The sequence below is a fragment of the Myotis daubentonii genome, chromosome 7 (genome assembly GCF_963259705.1).
Source record: "Myotis daubentonii chromosome 7, mMyoDau2.1, whole genome shotgun sequence".
NCBI classification, from domain to species: domain Eukaryota; kingdom Metazoa; phylum Chordata; class Mammalia; order Chiroptera; family Vespertilionidae; genus Myotis; species Myotis daubentonii.
In genome coordinates, this window is record NC_081846.1 from 45,871,635 (window position 1) to 45,899,365 (window position 27,731).

Sequence of the window (27,731 nt, forward strand, 5' to 3'; positions counted from 1 at the left end):
ATATATTTAATTCAGGAGTTGTCAATTCCTTTCTTTAAGATATGTTTAAATTTTTCTCCATCTCCACAAATGTTTGGGAAGGGGAAACATATCAGTATATTTCCATATGAAAGTTTGTAATTTCTTAAAAATGTTGCTGTCTTAGTAGTATCTCAATACTTTTAACTCAAATTTCCAGACTATTGAAATAAATTAGGGTTTTTTTTCTCACTTTAAACAAAAGAACTTTTTAACAGCTGTTAAGCAACAGAATTTGGAGAGTAATAAAGTATAACAGTTTCATCTCTATTTTCGTGTACTTTTGTTAAGAGAAAACATCATTTTGTTCATAATTTTAAATATGTATACTGCATTTTAATTTTGCTTTTGAAAATTAACAAAGTATGACATATCCATTTCCGTACAGGCATAAAATATAGATGCCATATTTAGTAGTTTCACAATATTCAATTTTCTAATTCTTTGCTATTTGCATTGTTTCCAGGTTTCATTGTAAAAATAAAATTTCTCTTGTTAGGAATACAAAATACTCACATTCCAGGACCTTGACCAGATTAAAAAAATCAATGTCAAACTAAAGTTCAGCTTCTCAATTTTTTTCAAACTTGTAGTCATGAGAAATAATATTCAGAAGGGCTGATTGAAGACTATCCGGGGTATTAGTTCTCCTATATTATATCCCTGGGTTAAACTTTAAACATTTAGTATGTTAATTTCTATACTATAGAACTTGGTTATATTAAACTGCTCCACAAACATCCAGAGTAATTATTTTAAAATTTTAAATCTGAGTAGGTAACTCAGCTGCTTAAAACTCTACATAGCTTCCCGTTATTCTTAGGATGAAAGCCAAAATCTTTATCATGGCCTTCAAGGACTCAGCTTTATTTCACTTGGAAGATAACCCCACCTTCCCAGAACTGACTGGCTGGGATTCAGAGCCATCAATCAATCAAGTGTTGAACCCTTGCTCCTTACTGGCCAGTCAGCTCAAGTATGGTATCCGAGCACTTGTGTGGGATGCTGAGAGAATTCCAAAAGCAAATACATAGATAGGCCTTTTCCTTTAGTTTGAAAGTAACATACATAAAGAGATTTCACTGCTTTACAAATAAGCTTATGAACTATGACAAAATCAGTATGAAGCAAGCCAGACTCAAAAATACAAAGTTAAGATAAAATCAAAAGGAAGAATAAGATGAAACTTATCATTTGATGAATGTTAACTGAAACTGACTTAAGCTACAGGAGACAAAGGAAAACATTCAAGAAAGAGCAGAAACTCTGAAGCAAGTACTGCTCAAGCTTGGTCTTATTGTTATGCTCCTAAGGTCTATTGCTTATATCAGCTAAATTAATCTCAGACTTACATTTCTTAAAGTCAACTATCTCATAACTATGGTTGTGTTTCTTCAATAAATAACTCCTATGCATTCATTAGAGTACTGTATATTACTCTTCTTCAAAAATTTCTCTTTCTTTTAATCACTAAAAAAACCACATCACAAATTTCACTAGTTTCTAAATAAGATGGTCCAAAGAGCCCAACAACACAGAACCCTGAAAATATGGACGTTTTTATAACCAAAGATCTACCTTGCAATTAACCAAAAACAACAGAGTCCTTTCATGCAGCTTATATATAAACTTGTATATAACATAACATAAACACCTAAAGACATATGAAATATCTACTGAGTCATTATGAGATCTTGAGACTGGTCCAGTGCATAAGGAATTGACACCTCATGGTCCCATTAGTACCACAGTATTTCTCATACTTCTTGCCATTGTCTTGAAAATGTTCACCATTAAATCCTCCTCTTGGATGAAACCCTAAGGATCTGGAACCAAACTGCCTACACTCAAATCATAGTGTGTATCTTACTGTAGTGTGTGTGTGTGTGTGTGTGTAAAATTCATCTGTAAAGTGGGCTAATATAGTTCTGCTTCAGGTCATAAAAGTAACTCACATTAGACCAACTTGTCTCACAGATAATCATAAACTCTGGATAAAATATTAAAGGGAAAAAAACATACAACTATCTGAAGAAATTGGAGAGTGACCAAGAACAGGCAGAAACTAATAGGGGGTTGATTCTTGGAAGAATGGCTCTTGATAAATTACTCATTTTTTAAAAATATGTTTTATTGATTTTTAGAGAGAGAGGAAGGAGAGGGATAGAGAGATAGAAACATCAATGAGAGAAATGTCATCAATCAGCTGCCTCCTGCATGCCCCCTGCTGGGAATCGAGCCTGTAACCTGGACATGTGGCCTGACTGGAGATGAAACCATTGACCTCTTGGTTCATGGGTCGAGGCTCAATCACTGAGCCATACTTGCCGGTGATAAATTACCCATTTTTGTACAGCTTCTTACCTAAGGGTAGGCCCATCAGTCAGTTCCACAGTGTTGCTAGACCTCCGATAGAAACTTGTTAATCTTACTGGTTGAGGAATCAGAGGAGAGGGTTAAGGAAATGATAACAACTAGAAAATGAGGGTGGAAACCTCAGAGGAAAAATACCCACTTGAAAATCTGATCAAATCTCTAAGCGATTCCAATATTATAATACATAAATATAATAGACTCCAAGCAGCCAGGTAAAGCATAAAATAAAAAAAATAAAAAGATATTTCTGCTGCTATCTGTCACAGGGAAGACAAAATTAGAATTTGACTCCTGCCAAGTTAACCACCTGCTAAAGGAGAAAATACTCTTCAATACTCTTCAAAGGTATATGACAGAATTCAGAATCTCTGTAACATATGACTGACAATGTCTGAGGTTCATTCCAAAATTACTAGATATACAAAGAAATAAAAAATGTAACCCAGCCTCTAAAGAAAAAGTAATTCATAGAAAACAACTCTGAGATGATACAAATATTATAATTAGCAGACAGAGATTTTAAACTAGCTATTATAACTGTGCTAAAGGATATAAAAGAAATCTGAGCAGAGAAAGGGGAACTATAAAAAAGAACCAACTTGAAATTCTAAAAGTAAAAAATATAATATATGAAAAAAATTCACTGGATGAACCTAACAGATTGAGACAGGGAGGAGTATGAGTGAACTTAAAGATAGAACAATGTAATCTATCCAACCTGAAGAGGAGGGAAAAGTCACTAAAAAAGGAACAAAGCCAAAATGGCTATATTAATATCGAATGTACTAGATTTCAAGGCAAAGAAAGAGTATTACCAGACATAAAGAGAGATGTTTTATAATGATGAGAGGCAATTTATCTGAAAAAATAAAATAATAAATGCTTATGTGCCTGATAGTAGAACATTTTGAAGCAAACAGTGACAGAATTATTGAATAAATAGACAAACCCACAATCATAGTTGGAGAGCTTCTCTGTTCTTTCAATAATTGAACGAATAAGCCAAAAAAATAATGAAGACATAGAAGACCTGAGCATCACCATCAACTAGTTGACTTAATTGAGTATAAGTTTATAGAACACTGCCCCCAGTAACTGCAGAATTCTCATTATATTCAAGTGTACCTGGTACATTTACCAAGACAGACAATCTGTTGTGCTATATACAAGCCTCAATAAATTTCAAGAGACTGAAATCCTACAGGTTATGTTTCTGATCATAATTCAATTAAACTAAAAATAATAACAATAAGATACTAGAAAATCACAAATATTTGGAAACTGACAACACACTTCTAAGGAACTCATAGGCCAAAAAATAAATCACATAAAAACATAAGAATATTGTGAAGTAGCCCAGTCGGTGTGGCTCAGTGATTGAGCCTCGACCCATGAACCAAGAGGTCACAGTTCAATACCCCATCAGGGCACACACCCAGGTTGTAGGCTCAATCCCCAGTGTGGGTGGTCGAGAGGTGCAGGAGGCAGTCAAACAATGATGTTTTTATCTCATCGATTTTTCTATCTCTCTAACCCTATCCCTTCCTCCCTCTCTAAAAATTAATAAAAACACTTCAAAAAAACCCACAAGCTCCACTAAGATTTCAAAAAAGAATTGTGAAATAAATAAAATAAAACACAACATATCAAAATGTGTATGACACAGTTAAAACAGGTCTTAGAGGGAAATTTATACCTTTCAATGCTTATAGTAGAAAAGAATAAAGGTAATAACCAAATTTTCCACCTAATAAGTTATAAAAAAGAGCAATTAAATATAAAATGGGTAGAAGAAAGGAAATATTAATTTTTTAAAAGAGCAGAGATCAATGAAATAGAAAACAGGAAAACAACAGTAAAAATTAAGAAAACTAAATGCTGGTTATTTGAACAATCAACAAAATGGATAAATTCCTAGATAAACTGATAAAAAAATAAAAGGAGGGAATATAAATTACCAGTATCAGGAATGGAAAATAAGATATCTCTAGAGATCCTAATACACTGAAACAATAATAAGTAACTATAATGGACACATTTCTTCAAAAATAGAATTTACCAAAACTGATAAAAGATGAAATTAAAGATCTTAATAGCTCAATATCTATTAAAGTCATTGAATATATTATCAAAATCCTTCCCATAAAGAAAATTCTGGCACAAATGGTTTCTATCAAACATTTAAGGAAGAAACAATATCAATCCCCACAAAAACATTTTCAGAAACAGGTGGAACACTCTCCAACTCATTTTATGAGGCCAACACAACCCTGATATCAAAATCTGACAAAGGTACTATAAAAAAAAGAAAATTATACCTCAATATCTATGAATATCAACACAAAAATCCTCAACAAATATTATAAAATAAAATCCAATATATAAGGAGGAGAATCATCCTTTTAATATCATGACCAAGTAGAGTTTATCTCTGGAATATAACGCAGTTTTAACACTCAAAAATGAATCATTAAAATTTGCTATATTACCAGAATAAAAGGAAAACCATGTAGATTTTTAAAACACTCAGAAAAAGCATCTGACAACATTCAAGACCAATTCATGATTAAATAAAACTCTCAGCAAATTAAAAGTAGGAGATTTCATCAATCTTCATTTAAAATAATATTTAATAGTTACACATTGAATGCTCTTCCTCTAAAATCCTAACAAGGAAAGGATGTTCACTCTCAATTCTATTCATCCTGTGCTAACGGTCCTAACCAGTACAATAAGGCAGGAAAAATAAATAAAAGGCATAAAGATTAGAAAGAAAGAAATAAGACTCCCATTATTTGCAGGTGACATTATTATTCATACAGAAAAAAAACATAAGGAATCTAAAATGGAATAATAATATTACCTAACTCATACAGTTGTTATAAGTATCAAATGACTTCAAATTTAAAATGTATGTAGAACTCTGTCTGACACACAGTAAGCACTATATAAGCATTGAGTAAATTTTTTAAAAATCTAAATATAAAATATTCAAAGTGGTATGTAGTTTATTGACAATAAGTATAGATTTATTAGTTAGGATAGCTAATAAAGGCTGCCTTTAGGAATAAGATTATCTTCATTCTGAGGCCCAAGTTCTGAAAGAGTTCAGGGCAGGCAACACTGCGGTGCCTAGGGAATGGCCAGTTCTCACTGCCATTCCTAAAACAGAACAACGAAGTGTGTGGATGAAGTGTGTTAATGTGACACTGTCTACAGAGTCCCTGCTTTATATATGATCTAACATGTTTATACAGTTATACAAGCAAACCTAGTTGTTGTTTTTAATGGACTCATACCTTGCTATGATCTCATAGCAGAGTAGCCATGAAAGACATTTAAGTTTTTTAAAAAAACAAACATTGGCATAATTGTATTTACAGTATAATTTTTAGGGCAAAAAGATATGCATATATGATAATTACATTGATATGTGCATAGAAATATGTATGGAAATATACATATAAAAGTGTTAATAGCAGATAGCCCCAGATAGTGGTAGTGGAAAGAACTTCCTTTTTTTCTTAATATTTTTTGCATACAGTTTGAATTTCTGATAATATTTATTAACGTTTTTACATTGCAATCCTATCTAATAAAAGAGTAATATGCAAATTAACTGTCACTTTGCAATAAAGATGACAGCGCCCACAGCCAATAAGGAGGGAATATGCAAATTGATGCAACAAAGATGGTGGTGCTGACTGGAGCCATGGAGCCAGCCAGAGAGCAGGCAAGAAGGTTTGGCTTCCTGGGTTGCCACAGGGACCAAGGAAGCCAAGCCTGGCTGGAGAGCGGGAGAGCGGGTGGGAAGGCTTGGCGTCCTGGGTCGCCCTAGCAACCCAGGAATGGAGCTAGGGTTGATCAGGCCAGGAGGGGAGGGCAGTTGGAGGTGATCAGGCCAATGGTGGGGGAAGTTGGGGGCAAGCAGGCCAGCAAGGGGGGGGCCAGTTGGGGGCAAGCAGGCTGGCAGGGGGGTAGTTGGGGGTGAGCAGGCCGGCGGAGGGGGGGGCAGTTGAGGGTAATCAGGTTGGCGGGGGGGGGGGGAGCAGTAGGGGGTGGGCAGGCCAGCAGGGGGAGCCAGTTAGGGGCAAGCAGGCCAGCCAGGGGGGGCAATTGTGGGTGAGAAGACCAGCAGTGGGGGGCAGTTGGGCATGATCAGGCCAGTAGGAGGGGCAGTTTGGGGCAAGCATGCTGGCGGGGGGGGGAGCAGTTGGGGGAAAGCAGGCTGGTGGGGGGGGGGGCAGTTGGGGCCGAGCAGGCTGGCACGGGGGGGGGGGGGGTGGGAAACAGTAGTGGGCAAGCAGGCCAGCGGGGGGGGGGGGGGTAGTAGGCGGCAAGCAGGCCAACGGGGGTGGGGTGCAGTTGGGGGCAATCAGGCCAGCAGGGGATGCAGTTGGGGGCAAGCAGGCTGGCAGGGGATGGGGGGGAGTTGGGGGCAATCAGGCCAGCAAGGGGAGGCAGTTGGGGGTGAGAAGGCGGGGGGGGGGCAGTTGGGGGCAAGCAGGCTGGCAGGCAGAGTGGTTAGGGGTGATCAGGCAGGCAGTCAGGTGAGCAGTTAGGAGCCAGCAGTCCCAGATTGCGAGAGGGATGCCCACAGGAATCGGGCCTAAACCGGCAGTCGGACATCCCCCAAGGGGTCTCAGATTGGAGAGGGTGCAGGCCAGGCTGAGGGACACCCCCCACCCCTGCATGAATTTTGTGCACCGGGCCACTAGTTTAAAAATAAAATAAAGAAAAAAATCCCTTAGTAATGCAAAACGTACATCAACATTTAAAAGTCGTAATGTTTAGTCTTTTTATAAGTCAAATAAGATGAAATAAATTCTTCCTTTGTGTTCTTTAAACAAAGGTACAGTTTTATTTCAGACATCAAGAGCATGTTCCAGATGTTTTTGCCTCTAAGCTCATTCACAGCATCCCTACCTTCCCCTACCATAAGTGAGGGGGAGAATTAAAAACCCAGGTCAGGACCTGGCTGGTGTGGCTGCATGGCTAAAGCTTTGGCACATGCACTGAAGGGTCATGGGTTCGATTCCCCATCAAGGGCACATACCTGGGTTGCACATTCCATTCCTGGCCTCTGTTTTTCTATCTCTATCTCTAGCTCTAGCTCTAGCTCCATCTTTATCTCTCTATCTCCATCTCTATCTCTCTATCTCTATCATCTCCATCTCCATCTCTCTATCTCCATCTCTCTAGCTCTATCTCTAGCTCTATCTCCCCTTCTACCAACTCCCTCACCCCCCGCCCCCAACTCTCTCTAAAAGTCAATGGAAAAAATATCCTCGAGTGAGGATTAACAAAAAACAAAACAAACAAATCCCAGATCAGGTCTAGGCTTTCGTCAGGTGCTGACTGATCAGAATCCAGAGCACTGACAAGACAGAGGGCTGGATGCCCCTGCAAGCCTATCTTTTTCATTCTAATTCACACCTCCTGACTGAAGCTTTACCCCAGATTTCCCCACCTCCTGCCTGCTGCATGGAGATCACGGAGAGGAATATGGATCAGAGAGCATTCATTACCATTAGAGGCATAGAATTTCAATTAGAATGACCTTAGAAAATGTCTAATTCTGACAACCACTTTCCAGGTGAGGAAATGAAGTACAGAGAAGCAACTTGTCCAAGGTTACAGGGTTACTAAGCGACCACAGCGAGTCTCTTGGGCCTCAGAATAGCATCCTTTCTATCACAACAAGGGAGAGTCTAAGAGGGCATGCCCTACTGATACCGGACCAGGAATGTGCCTTCATGAACAAAGAGAGTACATTAGGATGCAGGCTCGACCAGACATGGAAGGGAGCAATCTGCCTTTATCATAGAGTCCCAGATTGAAGTGCAAACATGAAAAACGGACTGTTATTCATTTACTTTCATTACTAGTGTTCCATACGACGCATATACGCTTCCTCTACAAATAATCCATTAGTTTAAAACAGAGAATGTTTTCTATTTGAGATATGCCTTCTGGCTACATCATTCAGAGATGCTTTTAGTAAATAACTAGCACTAATGAAGGGCTCTTCGTAGAATGTTTTCCACATTTTGGTTATAGGCAATAGGAAATATTTAAATTAATGTAATGTGTTCTGTGATGTTCCATCATATTTTTATACAGAGGATATAAATCAGATTATAAAGTTTAGGAAGTAAAGCAATGATTAAGCTCTGCAATTATTTAAAATCAACAAATCAGAGACTGATTTAATCAAGTTGTCCCTGCAACTTGTCCAGAACCATAAGGAAATCCCTCATTCCTCTCTGCTAACACAGCGAAGTTCCCAGAGAAGAGTCAACGCGGAACTCCCAGATTATGAGCTAAACCCCATACGCAAAACCTATAGTAACTGATATGCAAATAAGAGATCATTCTTACCTATTTATCAATATAAGTTCTCTAAAATCCTCTCCCCTAGGTGGTTATTTACTAACTCTGATTAATGATAATAATACACTCAACATAACAAAATCACTGCCTTTATTCAACATCACATTTTCCCACTAAAAACAGACAAGCCTCCCAACAAATTATTTTAAGTTCCTCAATTGCATTAGAAATCTGATCCCATAACGTATGCCCTCACATCTGCAGGAATATATCTTGGGGTTAAAGACAGGCATACCTATATTCACCATAAGAAGCTAAAGCAGGACATAAGGGGCAGCCCTTGGCTGGACATGAATTCTACCCACATTTTTTACATGTCTCCCTCCCAGACACTTCATTACTAATAATTTTCCAACACTGAAGCTTTTTAAAACTCGGATCATTTGTGAAAACTCAGGAGGATGATTAAAATCTCCAGCTGAACAAACAGACTAGGGTGGAGAGATCATCTCCTTAGCGTTTGCCACAGAAAGTATCGAGTGCCCTGACTCCTCCACCCCAGTGTTTCATTAAAGTGGTGTCTTTCAAAGTATGCAAATGACAGCAATAATTTGAACAAACATATGAAATGTGTAAGCCTCTATGGACAATTTACTCAAGGTAATTAAGAATGCTAACTCAAACAAATTAATATTTTAAATGGCAAGTAAACTTTAATTAAACTTGATTCCTATACTAACAATGAAACTAACTCAACAAAAAAGATTCTGTGTGAATTAAAAGGCAAAGGGTCAAGGAGGAGGGGAAAAAAGTACACTCTGACTTTTGATTCACAAGATTAGGACCAGGTATCACTGCATTTTCATTGGATGTTGGCTCAGAGAGAAGTGCCTGTGTGTGTGAATTGAGAATTGATAGAATGTACTTGGGATGCCTCAAGTATGAGCATATTTTAAATGGTAAAGATGTTAAGGAAAAATAGAATCAACCAACCCAAACCCATGGTAATTTCATTCCAACTAGCACCTCACTCTTTCTCAACCATTATAGGAAATAGAACCCAGCAGGCTGTAGCCCACCCAGGGATTAAGGCTCCTCCTGTAGGGGTGGTGGGACATAGTGATCCATAGTGGAACCTCCACTGTAGCATGATGGCCAATCACCCCTAAAATACATGTGCATGATGGACCAACCCCATAGGTCCCAATGAATAACCATGGAAACAAAGGCACCCAGGGAGGAAGAAAAATCTCCAGAGTTGTCTTGAGATGGACACGGTCCTATTAAAGTAGATCCCGCATATGTATTTGGTCCTGCAGAATAACATAATCTTAAAAACAATTACAGTCCATTTTGAAAAGCTTCAAGTAATCTCTGAGACTAGACATGTCCATGTCCCTTCCCTTGTTAATGTTTTGTCCCAGTCAGTTTAATGGGACTCTGCTTCGACCCCAGCCACCAGCACTGGCAAGCAATAAAGCCCTCACAGAACCACCTGTTTTCTTCTCCACATGAAGCACCTCGCCTGGCTTGGCCTCCTGGGTCTTCCCTCTTCTATCTTCGGCCCAGAGTCACAGAGGAATACACACGATGCGTCCTGTCCCATGCGCTCTTGGCTTTCTGGTCAGGCAGGACGACCCAGAGCAGGAGTCAAGAAGGAAGCTAAGAGCAGAGCCGGTTGGTGGCAGGATGGGGCAGGGAGGGGCCTGCAGACGGGCTGGAGAAGCCATTCTAAGTCACTACCTCTGGCATCTGGGCCGGTCACCCTGCCACGTAAGACCATTTTATATTGTTTCCCTAAATAGTCTGCCCTCAGAGTGACCTTAGGGATACTATTAAAATACTAATGACAGTGGTAAGAAGTTTGTGTCAGGCCCATGTTCCAAGAGCAGAGAGAACTTCAGAGGACTATATTTTCTCATCTGTTCTTGTGCCTCCCTTCACTGTGGAGAGGCAACCATGCCACTTTTGACTGTGTAATGACAGAGGGAAGAACAACGGTGTCTAGAACTCAAGAGGCCTGAAGCCAGGGTATCCCTAATTCTTCCATTTGCTCCTGACACTTGCCAGAATTCATTCATTCATTCATTCATTCATTCATCAGAAGACCTTTGGGCACTTTCAAGATGCCTCACCCTGTACTATGCTCAGGGCCTATACATAGACACCATTTCTGTCCTCAAGTTGTTCACATTCCAGAGATAGGAGAGTCATGCAAACAAGCAATTACAAAAAAAAATGTGTGGGAAACTCAGAATGGAATGGGAGCATCTGAGAGGAGCACAGAGCATGTGAGCAGTGAGAAGGTCCAGGCGGGGGGTTAGGGGGTTGGCCGGGGGGTGGGGGGAGGAGGAAGCTGCCTGTGGTGGAACATGGGTCCCATCAGAATGTCTACTTTCCTGACCCACCTGAAGGGGCGCTGTGCACCGTGTGAAAGGAGCGTTGTCTCCGCATTAGAACAGAAATCCCAAGAGTGCTGGCCCTGTCCACAGAGCTTGGTGCACCGTGAGAGTTCAACAAATATTGTTGGATAAGTGAGTGACCTAAGAATTCATTTCTGCCCCTGAGACTTTTTTCAGAAAGAATCTTAGAGGCCATCTGACAATCCAATCCTCTAGAATTTACAGATAAGAAACGTCTAAAATGTTGGCACAGAATAGTAGAATTGTCCAGAGCAAGAGTGCTGGACCCATAAAATATTTGCAGGTGAATGGATAGATAAAATGTGGTAAAGCCAGGCAATAGAATACTATTCGGCAATTATTTAAAAAAAGAAAGAAAGAAAAAGAAATATTGACTGACATTACTACACTCTGCATGAATTTCAAAAAAATTTTGCTCAGTGAAAGGAGTCAGACACAGAGACCACATATCATATGATTACACTGCTAGGAAGTGCTCAGAAAAGGCAAATGTATAGACACAGGAAGTAGATCAGGGTTACCTGGCTCTGGGGGGTGGAATGGGATTGTGTACACAGGCAGGGATCTTTCTAGGAGGATGAAACTGCTCTCAAGCTGGACTATGGTAACAGTTGCACCACCTTGCAAATACTCACTGAACTGTATAGTTGAAATGGGTAAATTTTATAACATATAAAACATACCTCAGTAAAGATGCTTTAAAAGTTTTGCAAAGGGAGTCAAAAGTTACAGGTCTACCTTCATGCTGCTCTAAGGGGGCTGCTATATTGTTGGGGGGGGAAAAAAGACAGGAGCCCAAATTTAAAAAGACCTCCCCACCATCTCCTACTTCCCAACCACAGGCTTTCCATTCTTCTTCCTAAAAGTCTGCTTACAGATGGAAAGCAGATTAGTGGTCACCAGGGCTGGACAAGGGGAGCGGGGGAGCGATGCTTACTAGATAGTGGTAATGGTTGCAGACAGTATGAATGAGCTCAATGCCACTGAATTACTTACTTAAAATGATTAAATGGTCGATTTCACATTACATATATTTTACCATAATTTTTAAGTCTGCTTTTTTTAAAAAAGGCCATGTTTGAGGAATATTTTCATATTTCCCTTTCATCTGCCAAATCCATTCCCTGGTAGCTACCGAGGGACTGGCTGCTATCCCCAGCCAACTCGTGTCAGGACGTCTCAGTCCAGGTGACAACATAGCTCTAGGCAATTCGTTTGCTATACTCTGTCACCATCTCCCTGGTTGGCAACCATCAGACATTAATTTTAAAAAAAAATTGGGGCTTGGCTTGCATTTTAATCCTGCCCACTTGAAACCGGCTGGCATCATCCAAACAGCACACGCAGGGATGTTCCCTGAGCTATCAGGCCATCTCACTAAGTGTTGCTACGTGCTTCCTGGCTCCCTGACAGTGTAGGAGGTGATGACTTCTCCTGCCATGTATTTAGCCAGGGCATATTATGAAACACTTGCTGCCCAATCATAAATAACACAGCTCAGGGACTCCCTGTTTCCACAGAATCCAAAGTAGCTCCAGCCTGGCCTGGAATCACTTCCACGTGATCCCTACTGCAAACGCCCAAGGTCACTACCATCACTGATGATTCTGGAGGACTTCTTTTTGCCAATGTTATTCACATCTGTATTTTTTTAAATATATTTTTATTGATTTCAAAGAGGAATGGAGAGGAAGAGAGAGATAGAAACATCAATGATGAGAGAAAATCATTGACCAGCTGCCTCCTGGGGATCAAGCCAGGAACCCAGACATGTGCCCTTGACCAGAATCAAACCCAGGATCTTTCAGTCTCTATCCACTGAGCCAAACCGGCTAGGGCCGCATCCGTATTTCTATCAATCTGTAAGGTTGGTTAAAATAGTCCAGTGATTCCCAAAGTGGGCGCTACCGCCCCCTGGTGGGCGCTGCAGCGATCCAGGGGGGCGGTGATGGCCACAGGTGCATTTGTTTTAACTTTTTTTGCATTACCTTTCTATTCTGAGTTCAATAAATAGTTTCATAATTTCAAACTTCAATGTTTCTAATTTACACCTTTCTTTACTATATTTTACAAAAAAGGTAGAAACATTAATACATATATCTTTCTGTTTAATTGCTATTAAAATTTAAAAAAATTAATTTCCAGGGGGCGCTGAGTAATATTTTTTCTGGAAAGGGGGCGGTAGGCCAAATAAGTTTGGGAACCACTGAAATAGTCTTTCCTTTTTCCCAATAAGAAGACAAGTTGCTAAAGAATGTAGTAAGTTGCCCAAGGACATCAGTTCATTTAGGGCTCGAACCAGCATCAGAACATGCTTAGTGTTCATATATCTGATGGATGTTGTACATAGAAAGCAAGTATTATCAGCTATAAAATATTTTCTGCCTCCAAGAAGACATTAAACTGGTACTTTCATTTTGAGGTTGCTTACAATATGCTTGAGATTGAATAGACTAAATGAAAAAGCCTCAGGTTTCCATATGTGAAATAAAATGTGGAGAGCAAGTACCAAATGCCAAATGTTTCAGAAGAACTCCTCAGAGGAAATCCTTCTTTACTGCCAGCCCAAAATCCCAGGGACACACTGAGGCTGAATTTCTTAATTGTGTTTTTTAGATGCTGGATAGCTTCCTGACCATTAAAGACAATCATGGCCAGGCCTAATAATAAAAGTAATTGAATCTCATGCTTGGGAGCGCACAGCTGATTCACGGGTGTAGGATAAGAAGGAGGCACAAGAGAGGTGAGATGTGCAGTAGTCTTCTTCTCTCCATGGAGAGCAGAGCTTGCCTTCACAGTAGAAAAGCCAGGTTGGAAGTGTGTCCTTATTTCCTGAGTGCCTTGCTCTTCAGGGCCCATTCACCCATGTGACACCTGAAACCATCAATGGGCATTAGAGATGTAACCTTGGCCTCTACCTAAGGTCTCAGAGTCTGGGGTAAGAGACTGAGATGAGGTTTCTGAGAGAGGACAGGGTGAGGCCAAAGCCATTATGTCCTTGGGAGATTGAGCTCACTTCAAGTCTCCCAGGTTGTTGGGTGCAGAGCACAGAATTACCCAATGGGGCATACTGACCAACCATAAAATACAGCCTTATGTATTACATATAATGTATATCAATTGCATTCAACCTCAAAGCTTAAGCTTCCACATGTAGAGCAAATAACATAAATGTGACACTGACCCTCCCTTAAAAGGGTTTATAATTTAATGGAAAAAATATTAGCACTTGTCAGAGATAAGCTGGCCAACCACCTTTTGCCAGAGCGAGGCCTACTTCTGTAAACATTTCAAGCGTAAAGATTTTGAGATTGAGTTGGTGTCACAGAGGAGGCCTTCGCAGATTGGCCTTTAGAGGTAAGAAGTGCTAGTGTAGGAGCCTTGTGTAAACTAATTTTCTGAGCATCAGTGTTCTCATCTGTAAAATGGGGATTCTGGTCCACAATCTCACTCATAAAATGCCTGCAATGAATTATATGAATATTCACACTAAGTGGGACAAATAGAGACTATAAACAGCCTCATGTCCTTAAGAATCGTCATTTTTACTTGGCTCAACAAAGTGATATTATCCCTCTCATTCTTTTCCTTTACTTTTCTTATCTAATTATTTTCAACATCCTATACTTCCTGCCAATGTCTCTCATACCTGTCACCTTTTTCCAGGCTACAGTCACCCTATGCAAAGCCTCATCATGACATGTCTAGACTACTTAATAACTTCCCAGGTAATATACCACCTCCACTCTCTCCCTCAAACTATCCTTCACTCTACAGCCAGGTCATTCTCATTAATAATCCACTCCAGAGATCAACCAAAGGACTTGTATGCATGCATATAAGCCTAACCAATGGACACAGACACCAGGAGGGTGAGGGCATAGTAGAGAGTGGCAATGGGGGGATAACGACACATATGTAATACCTTAATCAAGAGAGAGAAAATCCACTCCACCCAAACTTTACCCCCCTGTTAATTCTACCACTTCTGCAACCTCTCTCCTATAATTCCATGCCTGTGTGGCAGATTGTTTACAACCTGACCACAATATCTCCCATCCCACATGCTAATCCTACAGTGTGACTTTAATGTGTTAAGGGTTGAGCCTATGTTCCCTCTTCATAGATCTGGGTGCACTGGTGACTATGACCCAAGTGGCAATGGATGGCTAATAAGGTAGGTCATACAATTGAAGGAGCGTGTGCCTGGTTCTCTTGGGACACTAGCTCTTGTTACCCAGCCTCTATGCTTAGAGGAAGCCAAGCAGCCACATGGAAAGGCCACCTGCAGAAGTTCTGGTCACCAGCGGGAACTGCCAGACATGCTCGTCGCGAGTCTTCAGCTGATTCCAGCCCTTCCCTAGTTATGCTCTGGGCTGCCCCCAAATGATCCCAAGTGGAGTACAGACATGCCATTCTCTCCCCCCAACCCCACCCCCTGCCGTGCTTTATCCAAATTACTGATTTGTGAGCAAAATAAAAAGAGTTGGTTGCTTCAAGTGACTAATTTTAGGGTAGTTTGTTATGTAGTAATAGATAGAATAGACTAAAATACCCTCCATTTGTTTTAAGTCTTTCTCAAATCCCACCTGCCTTTAAAAACCCAGCATAGGCTTACCTTCTTCATGATGTTAAAAACAAAGTGATTTCTGTATCTCGCTCTTGTTTGAAGCTTGACTAGAACTCAAGAGAAAAATAAAAATGTGCCTATATCTTTTTGGGAACCCTTTTCATCATCTTACACATAACAGGTGGTCTACATATACTTGCTACTCCACTAATTTTCTAGCCTCCAGAGTAAAATGCACATAATAGGTGCTGAATTAATGACATACACTATGATATGTGTATAATATAAAAGAATATATGATAAAACAAGAGAGACAATTAAAACGATTTTGAATGGAAGTTTAGGTACTTGTAGGAAATTTAAACTTTTCAAGTCTCTAAACTGTCTTTAGATTGAATAAAGTAGCTGCTTTTTTAATTAACAGTTTATGTTCAGCCGCATGTGTGTGTGTGCGCGCGCGCGTGTGTGTGTGTGTGTGTGTGTGTGTGTGTGTGTTGAACCAACTTGTGGATTTGGACATTGGGAATTGTTCCCTTGTTAATAATTGAATTCTAAATGAGCATTTTGAGAAGTGGCAGTAACCATTCACATTCTCTGGTCTTATAATTACTCAAGTGTAATTATATGGAAGGATTTAGAAATAGGCAGAATGCTTCCTGCCCAATCCCATCTCTATCAGGACTCCTTAAAATGGGAATCATGAACCCTACATGGTTGGCATTGTGTGAGCTGCATGCCCGAAATCACATACAAAATGTTGTGTATATGTGCATTTTTCTAAGGATCTATGACTTTTATTTGATTCTCAAAATAGTTTTGGAAACACCATTACCTTATCACATTTGCTTTTAACTCCCACAGATTCCGCTGAAGGGGCAGCCCAGGACCAGCAATGGGGAAATATGGAGGCTGGTCCGGCTCTGCCTCTGTGTGACCTTGGAGAGATCCTTACAAGCTCTCTAGATCTGCTTCTGGGTCTCTCAACTGTACGGTAAAAACAGGGGGTGCACTAGAGCTACCTAGACATCTCGAGACAGTTTTCCTGAGAAGGGCCCTGAAGAGGAAGAAGCTACCTCAGTTGGTGTTATTCCATTGGCTTTTCTTTCCCATAAAAGAACTATAATTTAATTTTGGTTAAAACCTATATCTAAGTGTTTACAATTGTGTATATAACAGATATTGAGTGCCCGCACTCAATATGTATGACAGTCACTGATTATGGACTTTCCACTCAGTCCTTTAACACTTGGCCATCGCTGAATAGTCCACCCCAAAACTGCACATATTTTTAGGAGGTAAAGGAGACAGTAAAAATATTAAAAACTGCCCGGCTGACATGGCTCAGTGGTTGACTGTTGAACCTGGTCACATGGCCAGGTTGTGGGCTCAATCCCAGTGGGAGGTATGCAGGAGGCAGCTGATCAATGATTTTCTCTCATCATTGATGTTTCTCTCTCTCTCTCTCTCTCTCTCTCTCTCTCTCTCTCTCTCTCTTTCTCTTTCTCTCTCTCTCTCTCTTCCTCTCCGAAATCAATAAAAATGTATTTTTTAAAATATCAAAAATTAAGAGACTGCACAGAGGCCTAAAGAATAAGTGATTTATCATGAAGTGGTAGAACAGGGGTTATGCGAGTGAACAAATAGAAACATAGTACTCCACTGATAACCAGACTGATTTGGCTGATCTGTCCTATGACTGGTAGGTGGCTGTCCACTGCTCCTTCATCTTCCGTATCTGCATGCTCAATCAAGAGAACAACTCTCCCATCTAGAGGAAAACTTTCTTTGAAGACATTGAGTAGCTACACTCTGGCTCAGAACCTCTGAACCAGTTCTTAGCAATAGAGTCAAACAAACAAAAGCAGACACACACAGGTAAGACATAATGAATAATTTGAACGCAAATATAATCTGAGCATAATTCTCCTCATGCTCAAAGGTTTCAATGAAGGAAGTAAGGTTTTGTGAAAGCTTTTTATTAGAGAGGAAACGCAAGACAAAGTACCAAAGAGAAAGCAGATTTTCAGCACTTCCGAGGATGAAAAACAGGACATTGATCATTTCATCATTCCTTGGTCCATTAATTTTCCCCTTAATGTTAGTATTTTTTAACATATATTAACACTCAATCTTTCCTATGTATATGACTTATCTCTTGAATTAGAAAGTCACCTACTTGGACCCAAAACCCATATGCTATATTTTTGGATGTTATGTGAATAATGATGTGCCCCAACTAAGTATCAATAAATAGTCTATGAATGAATAAATGGAAATTTCTCCTTAAAACCTAAGTTGGTGGTAAAACCAATGACGCGGCTTTATAAGGAAGCTGAATAATTTCTTCTAACTCACTATAATTAATATCCACAATATCCAAAAGTAAATATAATTTTAATTTATTTCATTAAAAGTAAAAATATAAATGGAGAGCCTCCATTTGTTGCTGATAGTTTGGAAGTGGGACATGGAGATCTACACAAAGGCTGTTCTCTGGTAGTGGAGAACAGGGGAAAGGTTTGGAGACAACCTTATTTATTACCCACCTTTGGAAAATGTGGCTAAATTATTTTGTGCTTCTTAAGAAAAAAAATAAGTGCACTAAAGAACAACATACGATACAAGAAAATGGGGTTTGTTTTTCTCCAATATGTGTTTCATGCAGTTCTTCCTCCTGACCTCGCCCATGACTGTGCATTCGGTGTATTGTATATGTGCCACACTATTCTGGCCTTCAGATAAATTTGCACATGTATGAACAAAATGTCTGGAGCAGCAAAAGTATTGGGGTGCACAATATCTTCAAATTGTATTAAAAATGTATATACCAAGTTTCTGGAATCACCTCAAGACCAAGAGAGATCTTACAATAAAAAAACAACAACAACATATCTATGTGGTAAGGAGAGCTAAATGTGGAACTCATCACAGGCATGCTTAGAAAGGTCTTAGGTTTAAGATGTTTACTCTCCACCACACATGAGATACCCTTAAACAAAGCTGCCTCTGGATTCTTTTTTCCTTTTGGTCATAAATCAAATACCCAAGAGCTGACTCATATAATATTATCTTACTTCATTTTATCTAAGTCAATCACTTGGGAATGAAAACAAATTGCAGTGGAAACAAAGGTGGGAAATGATAGCTTATCTTTCACCCTGATCTCCCAGGGCATTCAGAGGTTGGATTATTTCATCATCTTGATATGAGGGGCCATTACCATGACTTTGATCTCCCTATGCAGTGTGCTGAGGTTGAAATGGGGAAGAAAGACTTTAGGAGGATGTTCTTTCATATCATGATTTGTACAGAGAAAAAAAAATACATCTCACCTCTCAGAAAACCAGAGGAAAAACCCTCCAACAGGCCCTTCTTATAAGAAATGATATGTAATATCATGAGGGGCTAAAATAAGAACTGTAGCTTGCTTGTGTAAGAGGATAGTCTTTTCTTAAGTATCTCTTGATTTTCACCTCAGGGTGTCATAAGAAGCATGACTAACACAGTAGTCACTTCATGTTTGTTGAATTTAACTCATTACAGGTTCTAATTTCTTCATAAGTGTTGGTGAGAATGGAGCACTAACCCATATTTAGGCTATTGTTCTCCAAGTGAATATAAAAAGTTTTCTCACATACATTCCATTAGAGGAGGTTGAAAGTGGGGTTTGCTTTGTATTTTGTTGGTTTATTTGTCTATTGGTTTGTTCATTTGGTTGGTTGGCTGGTTTATGCTGACAGTGCTTGATCCTCCAACAGTAAGAGAAAGAAACAGCATGGTACATATCATGAGGTTTCTAGTCAGGCAAGACTACTTTCAATCCAAACTCCTTCACTTTACTAGCCATCCACCCATAGGCAAGTTCCTTAATCTCTCCAAATCTCAGAGTTTTTACTTATAAAATAGGATAATAATCCCCACCGGCCAGCGTTGTTAGGAAGATTAAATGAGACAATGTATAGATGGGGCTTACTTAACATAATGACAAGCCTACAATAAGCATTAGGCATATAGCTAATTTTATGTTTATTATTATTACCTCATAGAGGTAATTAAACAAAGTAAGACACGTAAGTACGTACCATGGCTCTTGACATACAATGGTTGCTAATGCTCATGTTCTCCTTCCCCAGGGAGATTTCCCACATGTGGTTTCCCCAGCACGTTTCTATGTGCCATACACAGGTCTCTCTCAAGCATGTATCATGAAACTCTCACTCAGAATTAACTCTAAAAATGCTCCCCAGTTGCCAGAAATCACAAGAAATAGAAACAAGCATCCGAACGTTCAGATTTGCAGTGAGAATGCTGGTAAGCATTGCTACTTTGATGTGACAGTTTTACTAGTAGATGTTGAAAGCACTAAGTGACTAGCACCAAAGATGCTGCCATGTGGCCATGGGCTATTTCCAGTCCTTCTTGCTTTTCCTGGCTTTACCTGGATGGGATACGTGCAGATTTGTCATCCATGCCATTCAAATAATTATGGCCTGACTGATGTCCTGTGTCACATCCTCATGTCTGTTCACATGACTCACCATTCAGCTGGAAAGCAGGAAGCGCCCCATTTGGGGGAGGAAGTCAAAAGGACGCCACACCTCAGAACAATACCCTTCTAACCCAAGCCGTGTTATTATTCTCGTCTACCTAGCAACACCCAAACAGAGCATGTTTAATCACATCATCAGAAAGGAAGATCTGGGCTATGAGTTTACACTGTGTCCCACATCTGAGACATCATGGAAAAAAGAGCTACAATTGGATAGTTGACTAAACCTCTCACTTCAAAGTACAGAGACCTAAGCTTCCCTTCAGTTTACTCTGGTGTATCGCTTGGAAGTGATATTCACTAACATAGAACTAAACGTAGGTAGGCAGAAGTGGGTGTGCGCACCCATACATGAGAAGTTTTGGGCACCCAAAGGATGCTACTATGAAAAATGGTTGTTGCCAAGATTCTCTGCTCTTTATCAATTTGCATGTTTTCAAAAAAATAAGCCTGAATCTATGCCAAGATGTGACATCTTTTATTGCATGGAGAGTATATTTCCATTACAATGGATCAGGAGTTACCTCATCTCCCACTTCTATTCAGAAGTTCTGGAGTGGCCAGAAATATCACCCTCATTCAAGACCAGGGAGAGTTTAGCAAAGTGATGTTCAATCTCATTCTCTCCAGCCCTGAACCCACATTCCAATCTGAAAATGAAAACTTTAGAGGAATGAAAAACTGGCCAGCTCTTTAATGACCCAATCTTCCACTGCCACCGAGAATCTAACTTCTGAATTGGCAATGGATAACAAAGAGATTTTATCAAATGAGTGCATGGGTTTTTTCTTAGAAATCTATAATTGTATACTTATTTATAACTCAAGGGTAAAATATTAATTTACCATGAATATTAAGAATGTATTCTAATGATTTACATTTATAAAACATGTTTAAGTTAATATCAAGGTATATATTTAATTACATTAAATATATATAATTATCATATCTCAGACACTATTACCATGCAAGCTATATTTTATCTCATTTTATAAGTCAGTTAACTGGGGTACGAACATCTGTCCCAATACTACACAGCCAGGAGGCAGTAAAATCTCATTTAGCCTCAAGCTTGTCTGACAACCATGCCATACGCTTTCCACCCTAGAAACTGCCCCCTCTATTTATTAATCAACTTGCAGGTTTTGAAATATGTTTGCAGCTTGGCGAACAATTTAGAAGTCATGTTTTATAAAGACTGAAATTGCTGCAGCAGCGCACCACCAATCCAGAGGTCTCTTGTGCCAATCTCCTCCTCAACCTGACCAGACTTAAGTGCTGCAGCTAGGTCACCTAAGCCACCAGGCGAACGTGACACATCACCGCTGGTGGGCGACACAGCTACCAGCATGCATACTCACTCCTAAGCACCTTTTACTCTTCATGCTAGAAAGCATGGCTACACTGTCCCCAGCCTTTGACGGAGAAAAGGCACCAGGAGAAGGCGAAAAGGAGGGGTTTGCAGAGGCAAGAGTATTGACTTCGATGAAAAGTCAGAGCTGGCAATCTGGAGCAAGGGGACCAGAAAGCTACAGGCTCTGGAACATAGTGGTGCTAGTTAGTGTGGGGGCAAAAACTCGCACACAGCTCAGAAGCTTCTGAGGACACCAGCCAGCTAAGCCCAGAATAAAATCAGAAACCTGTGGGATGACACAGAGGAAGACAAAAACAATACCTTCCCTGAGAAAAATGGGATAGCCATGTTAACATTTCTTCCAAAAGAAATTTCTGCCGTTTAAAGCAAGCGTATTTCCCTTTATTGAAAACCAATCTTTGGAAGAGCTTCTCATTTCTCGTAGAGGTTAAAGCTGTTTGTCCGGTTTTTTGTGTTTTTTTACAAATAAACATCCATTTCCAAGGGGGATGCTGTGCATTTAAAGAGGTTCCCGAGCTTTACTGCAAGAGGATCTCACCGACTCTGTTTTGCTGTTTACCAGCCCCGTTCACCACCACGTTAGCCTAGGTCCCCAAATCAAGGTTTTAATTAAGAGTAGTTCCCTTCCTCTACTTCCATATACACCCAGTCTTGGACACTCCTGTCAGTCTCCTTCCCTGAGGCTTTCTACGCTGCCTCTGCTATTTCTCACACATGGTTATATCCTGCTTTTCTAGAACCACTGAAGGGCAATGCTTGGAGCACCTGGGAATGATGAGATCCAGGCACAAAAGCAGAATTATTTCATCTCTGCATCCAGGGTTTTTAGCTTCAACCCGACAAGACAGTCTCACTGAAAGGCTCTGGTCTGTAAGGAGCATGAGTGGCCAAGTACTGAATGGCGGACCATTGATCTGGCCAAGAAAAACAGCATGAGACATCATTTTAAAATGTATTCTTCCTTTCAGTTTCTCCCAAATAGATAAGAATGAACTATTGCTGGGAGCTGTATTTTGTAGCAAACAGACCTAGAAGCTGACTCATTTGGGACTAGCCTCCCGAAGCAGCATCTCCCCAGAAGCAAAGTTTCCAGGAGACGTGGTAGACAACGCAGCACCTTTTTAAAAGTTTTGCTTTGGAGTAATATGTCCTTAGGGGTTTGTAACTCGGGCACAGTTCCAGGAAAAGGGATTCGAGGGGAAAGGTTAGTGAAGGAAAGTCTTGAGGAAGAAAATCATGAGGCGAGTCAGGAAAATGTCTCTCCAGCCCTAAGTGCCTAATCACAAAATATATCTCAAAAAGTAAACTTGGGGAGATATTTTAATACCCATGGCAAAATGACATGTGTCTTTAATTTACAAAGTGCTCCTATCACATTGTAAACTGTAGCTACAACCTAATGGACCACTGGACAAAGGATATGAACCAGCCAGTCACAGACAAAAACAAATACAACTGCCCAGAAATAGTTTAAAAGATGCTCAACCTCACTCATGATTGGAGAAACAAAATAACAATAAGATGTCTCTTCTTCCTGGCAAAATTTTCCAAGTTTGAAATTGCCCACTGTTAAAGACGTGTCCAAACAGCTGTCCTCATACACTGTTGGGGAGGGTACATTGGTGCCGACTTTCTGGAGTGTAATTAGAAAAATATTCATCAGACTTCAAATTTCAGACAATGTCCATATAATGCCATAGGTAAGAACTTACTCCATAAAAGTACATCAAGATATATGTACAAGAATATCCACTGAAGCACTGTGGATAAGAATAAAAATCAACACTTGTTTGTCAGTCGGGGTGTAGGTTGAATAAATTATAGCCATCCAGCCAACGGACAACACTGCAGTATAATGTGGTTAATCTGAATGGACTGAGAAGGAAGGATCTCTAAGACACACTAAATGGGGGGGGGGGGGTGGGGAAGCAAGATACAGACAACATGAATAACATAATTCCATTTGTGCGAGTATATAATATATATGCCGCTATATAGTTATTGCTTATTACAAACTATCCAAAATGTCATAGCTTCAAACAATGGCTATGCATTATTTCTCACAATTCTGGGTGGTTAGTTCTTCTGTTAGTACCTGGACTTACTCAGGTGGCTGCAGTCAGCAGGGAGGTTGGTGGAGGTGAGATGGAGTCACTTCCCTGGGGATTTAGCTGATGTGGTTACAATGACTAGAATAGACCATATGCATTTCTATCCTCAGGGCTGGCTTCATGGGCGTGAAACCTGTGCCCTGGGCACTGAGTTTAATGCTCTGCTGTCACTATCTTGAAATCCTTAATAATTTTATCTTTGAACTTGTGTTTTTTAAGTAAAGTCCATATGGACATTGAGGGTGTGTGAGCAGAGGAGATAGGGCAAAAGCCACGTTCCCTGACACCCCATTTACACATGGCATCCACATTGCCTCGTGAGGACAGAATTCTGGTGGACTCATGATCATGGGAGTTCAGCATGACTCCAAGCAAGTACACCTTCCAATGAGCTAATCCAGGTGCTGGCAGCCACGGGGGCCCCATATTCTGTACTAATCAGAACTTGCTTGGAACACACAAAGAAAGGCATGGTATTGGCAAAGGAAGTCTATCACACCTTGTCTTATTAATGTTACTTCCCTGGATTAACCAACCACTTACACTGAAAATAATGACATAAAGAACAAAGAAAGCCAGCAACCCACAGTCCTTTCCCTTTCAGTCCTTCCTTACTCAACTGTAAGCTGAAGGTAGAAAGTATGGGTAGCAGGGATGTGCATCAGGAACTGAAATATACAGTTCTATTAGTTCTATGCCCCGTTTCTACTATTCTGGTAAGAATGAAATATGTATACATGTATGGGTCTAGGAAACACAAATTATGTCATTATGACATACAAGTCACATGTTCTTTTATTTGCATTTAAAATTGGCATTGCACCATAGAAAGATAAACAGCAAATGTACGAGTATGCTAATAATTTAATTTTTTCATTTTTCTACTTAGAAAGACATATTAAGTAGCAAATAAGAAACATGAGTGGACATAGAGAATGCAGAAGAAACGGAAAGGCTTTATATTTTAGTACTGTTAATAACACTTTTTCTCTCTGGGGGGAACAAGGGACCTTACATTTCTATTTTTCACCAGGCCCTACAAATCATGTAGTGGGCCTTGTCTGTACTGCTTGAATTTGAATATATATGTGCCACATTTGTGTATTAGAAAAATGGGTTTCTTTTTATCACGCCCCTTTCATTCTTGTATTTCATGAAAGGAAGCTTTATGCTATCTCTTACTTAAATCATCGAAGATCTGTTTAAGAAAATAGCATAAAAATAATGATAAGATCCAAGGAAATAAAAGCTGAAAGAAGACAGGTACCCAAATGAAGAAACATTTTTAATAAACAAAGGCAATATCTCTATTATTATTCCAGCTTTTTTTCTTTTGTGGGCAAACATTCTCCTTGATTTATAGCACTAGGCCACAGCCAGCACAATGAAATTAAACAAGAATAATATGTCAGATTAAAAAACCCAAACCCAATTTTATGAACTCAGTTCACAACAGCTGCACTGTCAACATAAATATTTATATTCTCGAGGGCCGTGAATACAAGGTCATCTGCACCATCAGGGACGCTTGCCTGGTTAGTACACATATAAATCAACTCAGGATATGTGCAAGGTATCTAGAAGTTATTTACAGGGATAGCTTCTTGGAAAATTAGTGCCAAAAGAACTACCCATGTTTTATCAACTAGCATGGTATCCACATGATATCCCATAGCTACAACGACTAAACATCTCTATTCAAACTGAAGGCGGTATTATTTTTATCTTTACCTCTTATATTTTTAATATTACTAAGCATGTATAATACTTTGAATTTTCAATAGGCTTACTAGTTCTTAACTAAAAATTAAAATTAATTGTACTATATAGATATTACATGCTTAGTTAAAATGTTCTAGTGTCACATTTTGCAATAAAGTTTCTCAGATTTAAATGCTAATAGGAGATTCAAGTTGTTGATATTTAATGAAATAACAAAGCAAAAGGAGAAAGTAAACTAAAGCCTAGTACTAGTAGGTCTGCTGGAGCCAATTTGTGTGAAGACTGTGATTCTTTTAGAATTTTAAAAACTCTTTTTTCTTTCTCAAAGGATTGTGAAAAAAAGAGTTAATGTAAGCTCCACAAGCCTTGCCTAATAACCAAGAGAATGCTCTGCATAAAATATCCGACAGGAGAAAGTGGTGACAGTGAGGAGAGGGCAGCTGATGGCTGGGGGCGGAGGTGGGAGAAAAGCATACTTTTCATTATATATACCTGGCTGTACATTCGAACTGTTTTTTTAACCAAATGCATAGTCTCAATAAATTAAATTTATTTAAAAATAAAAAATGAAGACAATTCTTGCTCTGAATAATGAGCCATTCAATAACTAATTTCCAAAAGTACCATTGTCTAAAGTTGTCCAGTTAGCTATATGGGCATGATTAAATGTGGGCCTTTTCGGGGGACATATGAAACTCAGAACACAAAGCCACAGTTCCATGAAAACCTGTTATTAAACTTCAATCATTGTGGAACTGAGTACAAAATATTAAAATTCTCTCTATTTCGAAGGTCAGTGGATCCATAAATTAGAAATACTTATTTTAAAACAGGCTTTGGTAAAATCTCTTGCTGCAAAGCATTTCTGTTTTGAACCTAGACCTTGGCTTTTTTTTCTAATGATTTCTTTGTCGCTACAAAAAGATTTTCCGAACACCAATGTCAAAGCCTTAAAGCCACAATGAAAATTATGTTTCGATTTCTATTCTCACCATCAGAAATCTGTAAAGATGCATTAAACTGAGAGAAAATGGTCTGTATTCCCCAGTTTTCTCCCATGTAAAAGGGGAACAGGCTATAGAATCTAGTCTGTATTTTTTTTTTTATTCTATAAAAAATGGGCATCAATCTTTTGGGAGGTAACATACCCCTTTCAGTTGAGGATGAAAGCCATGGGCCCTCTTTTCAGAAAAATGCACAAACATAAAAAAAAATCAGAGGTTTGTGGGTTTCTCAGTAGCTGATCCATGAACTCCCCTGGGCTCATGGGTCTGCATGAGAAGCACCTGTCGTGTCCCATTCCTCTTCTCTGACCCACACACAGACCTATCCACCCATGGCCTCAGTAAGTTATTCTGTTATTACAGGGCACATTATCACCTGTCTCATATTATTTTTCAAATCAGCCACAAAGAAAAATAAGATAACATCTTTATAAAACAAACTTTAAAATTTTAAAATCACAAAATAGCCAGGTTTATGGTGAATTTAATCCATTTAGAATTTATGTACATTAAATATTATAAAAAATAGAAAGAGACAGACCAAGATCAAATATTTGCAGAAATTATAAACAAGGGTTACTGTCTGATCAAATAAAGCATTCAAATAGATCAATCAATAAATGCCAACATAGGTATAACATGTCCTAATAGAGGAATATAATCAGTAAAGAAATATATAAGAAAATATCAACCACCCAACAGTAATCAAAGAAACACAATGACAATAATGGTGCCTATTACAATGAAAAAACTATATAATGATTATGTTGGCTACCACTAGATATAATAGGCATTCTCTGATATTCTTTAAGGTTCAATAAAAGCTATAGAAGATAAATGTGATCATATTTATCATGAGTCATCAAAATTTTCATTCCTTTCAAGTTAGTTATTCTTTTTCTGGGAATTTATCCCCAGAAGTGATTCTCATAGTTTAGGAGCAGCTGGGGGCTCTCAACTCAGAGGGCCTGAGTTCAGTACTCTTTCGTTATAATACTAAGATATGGCTCTCCACATTCCCTCTCATTCTGTCACAGGGCACAGTGGCATTTTCCAGGAGATGCATGATGTGTGGCGACACCATTGCTCTGACAGGTAAGAGAATGTGGGCTTGTAGGATGGTGAGATTTGGGGGTGATTTTGTAGCTTATTCTCATACTTTCAATAACCAGACCACATGAGCAACCTCAAATCACAAAGCCACAAATAAACCATATTCACTCTATCTCTAAAGTACTGATTCCCATTAC

The 27,731-nt window shown here is 39.4% G+C and overlaps 1 protein-coding gene across 7 annotated transcripts in view; it reads right to left on the minus strand.

Annotated features, from left to right (window-relative positions):
* RAPGEF4 (Rap guanine nucleotide exchange factor 4) overlaps nucleotides 1-27,731 on the minus strand; it is a 259,224-nt gene that overhangs the window by 167,627 nt on the left and 63,866 nt on the right. Inside the window, exon 1 of one of the 7 annotated variants that reach the window (XM_059704061.1) lies at nucleotides 10,223-10,333. The exons of the other annotated variants lie outside the window; for them this stretch is intronic. Within the exon in view, the coding sequence (XP_059560044.1) occupies nucleotides 10,223-10,333 (111 nt within the window). Of the gene's footprint in view, nucleotides 1-10,222; nucleotides 10,334-27,731 lie in introns of those variants that run through there. 7 annotated transcript variants of the gene reach the window in all.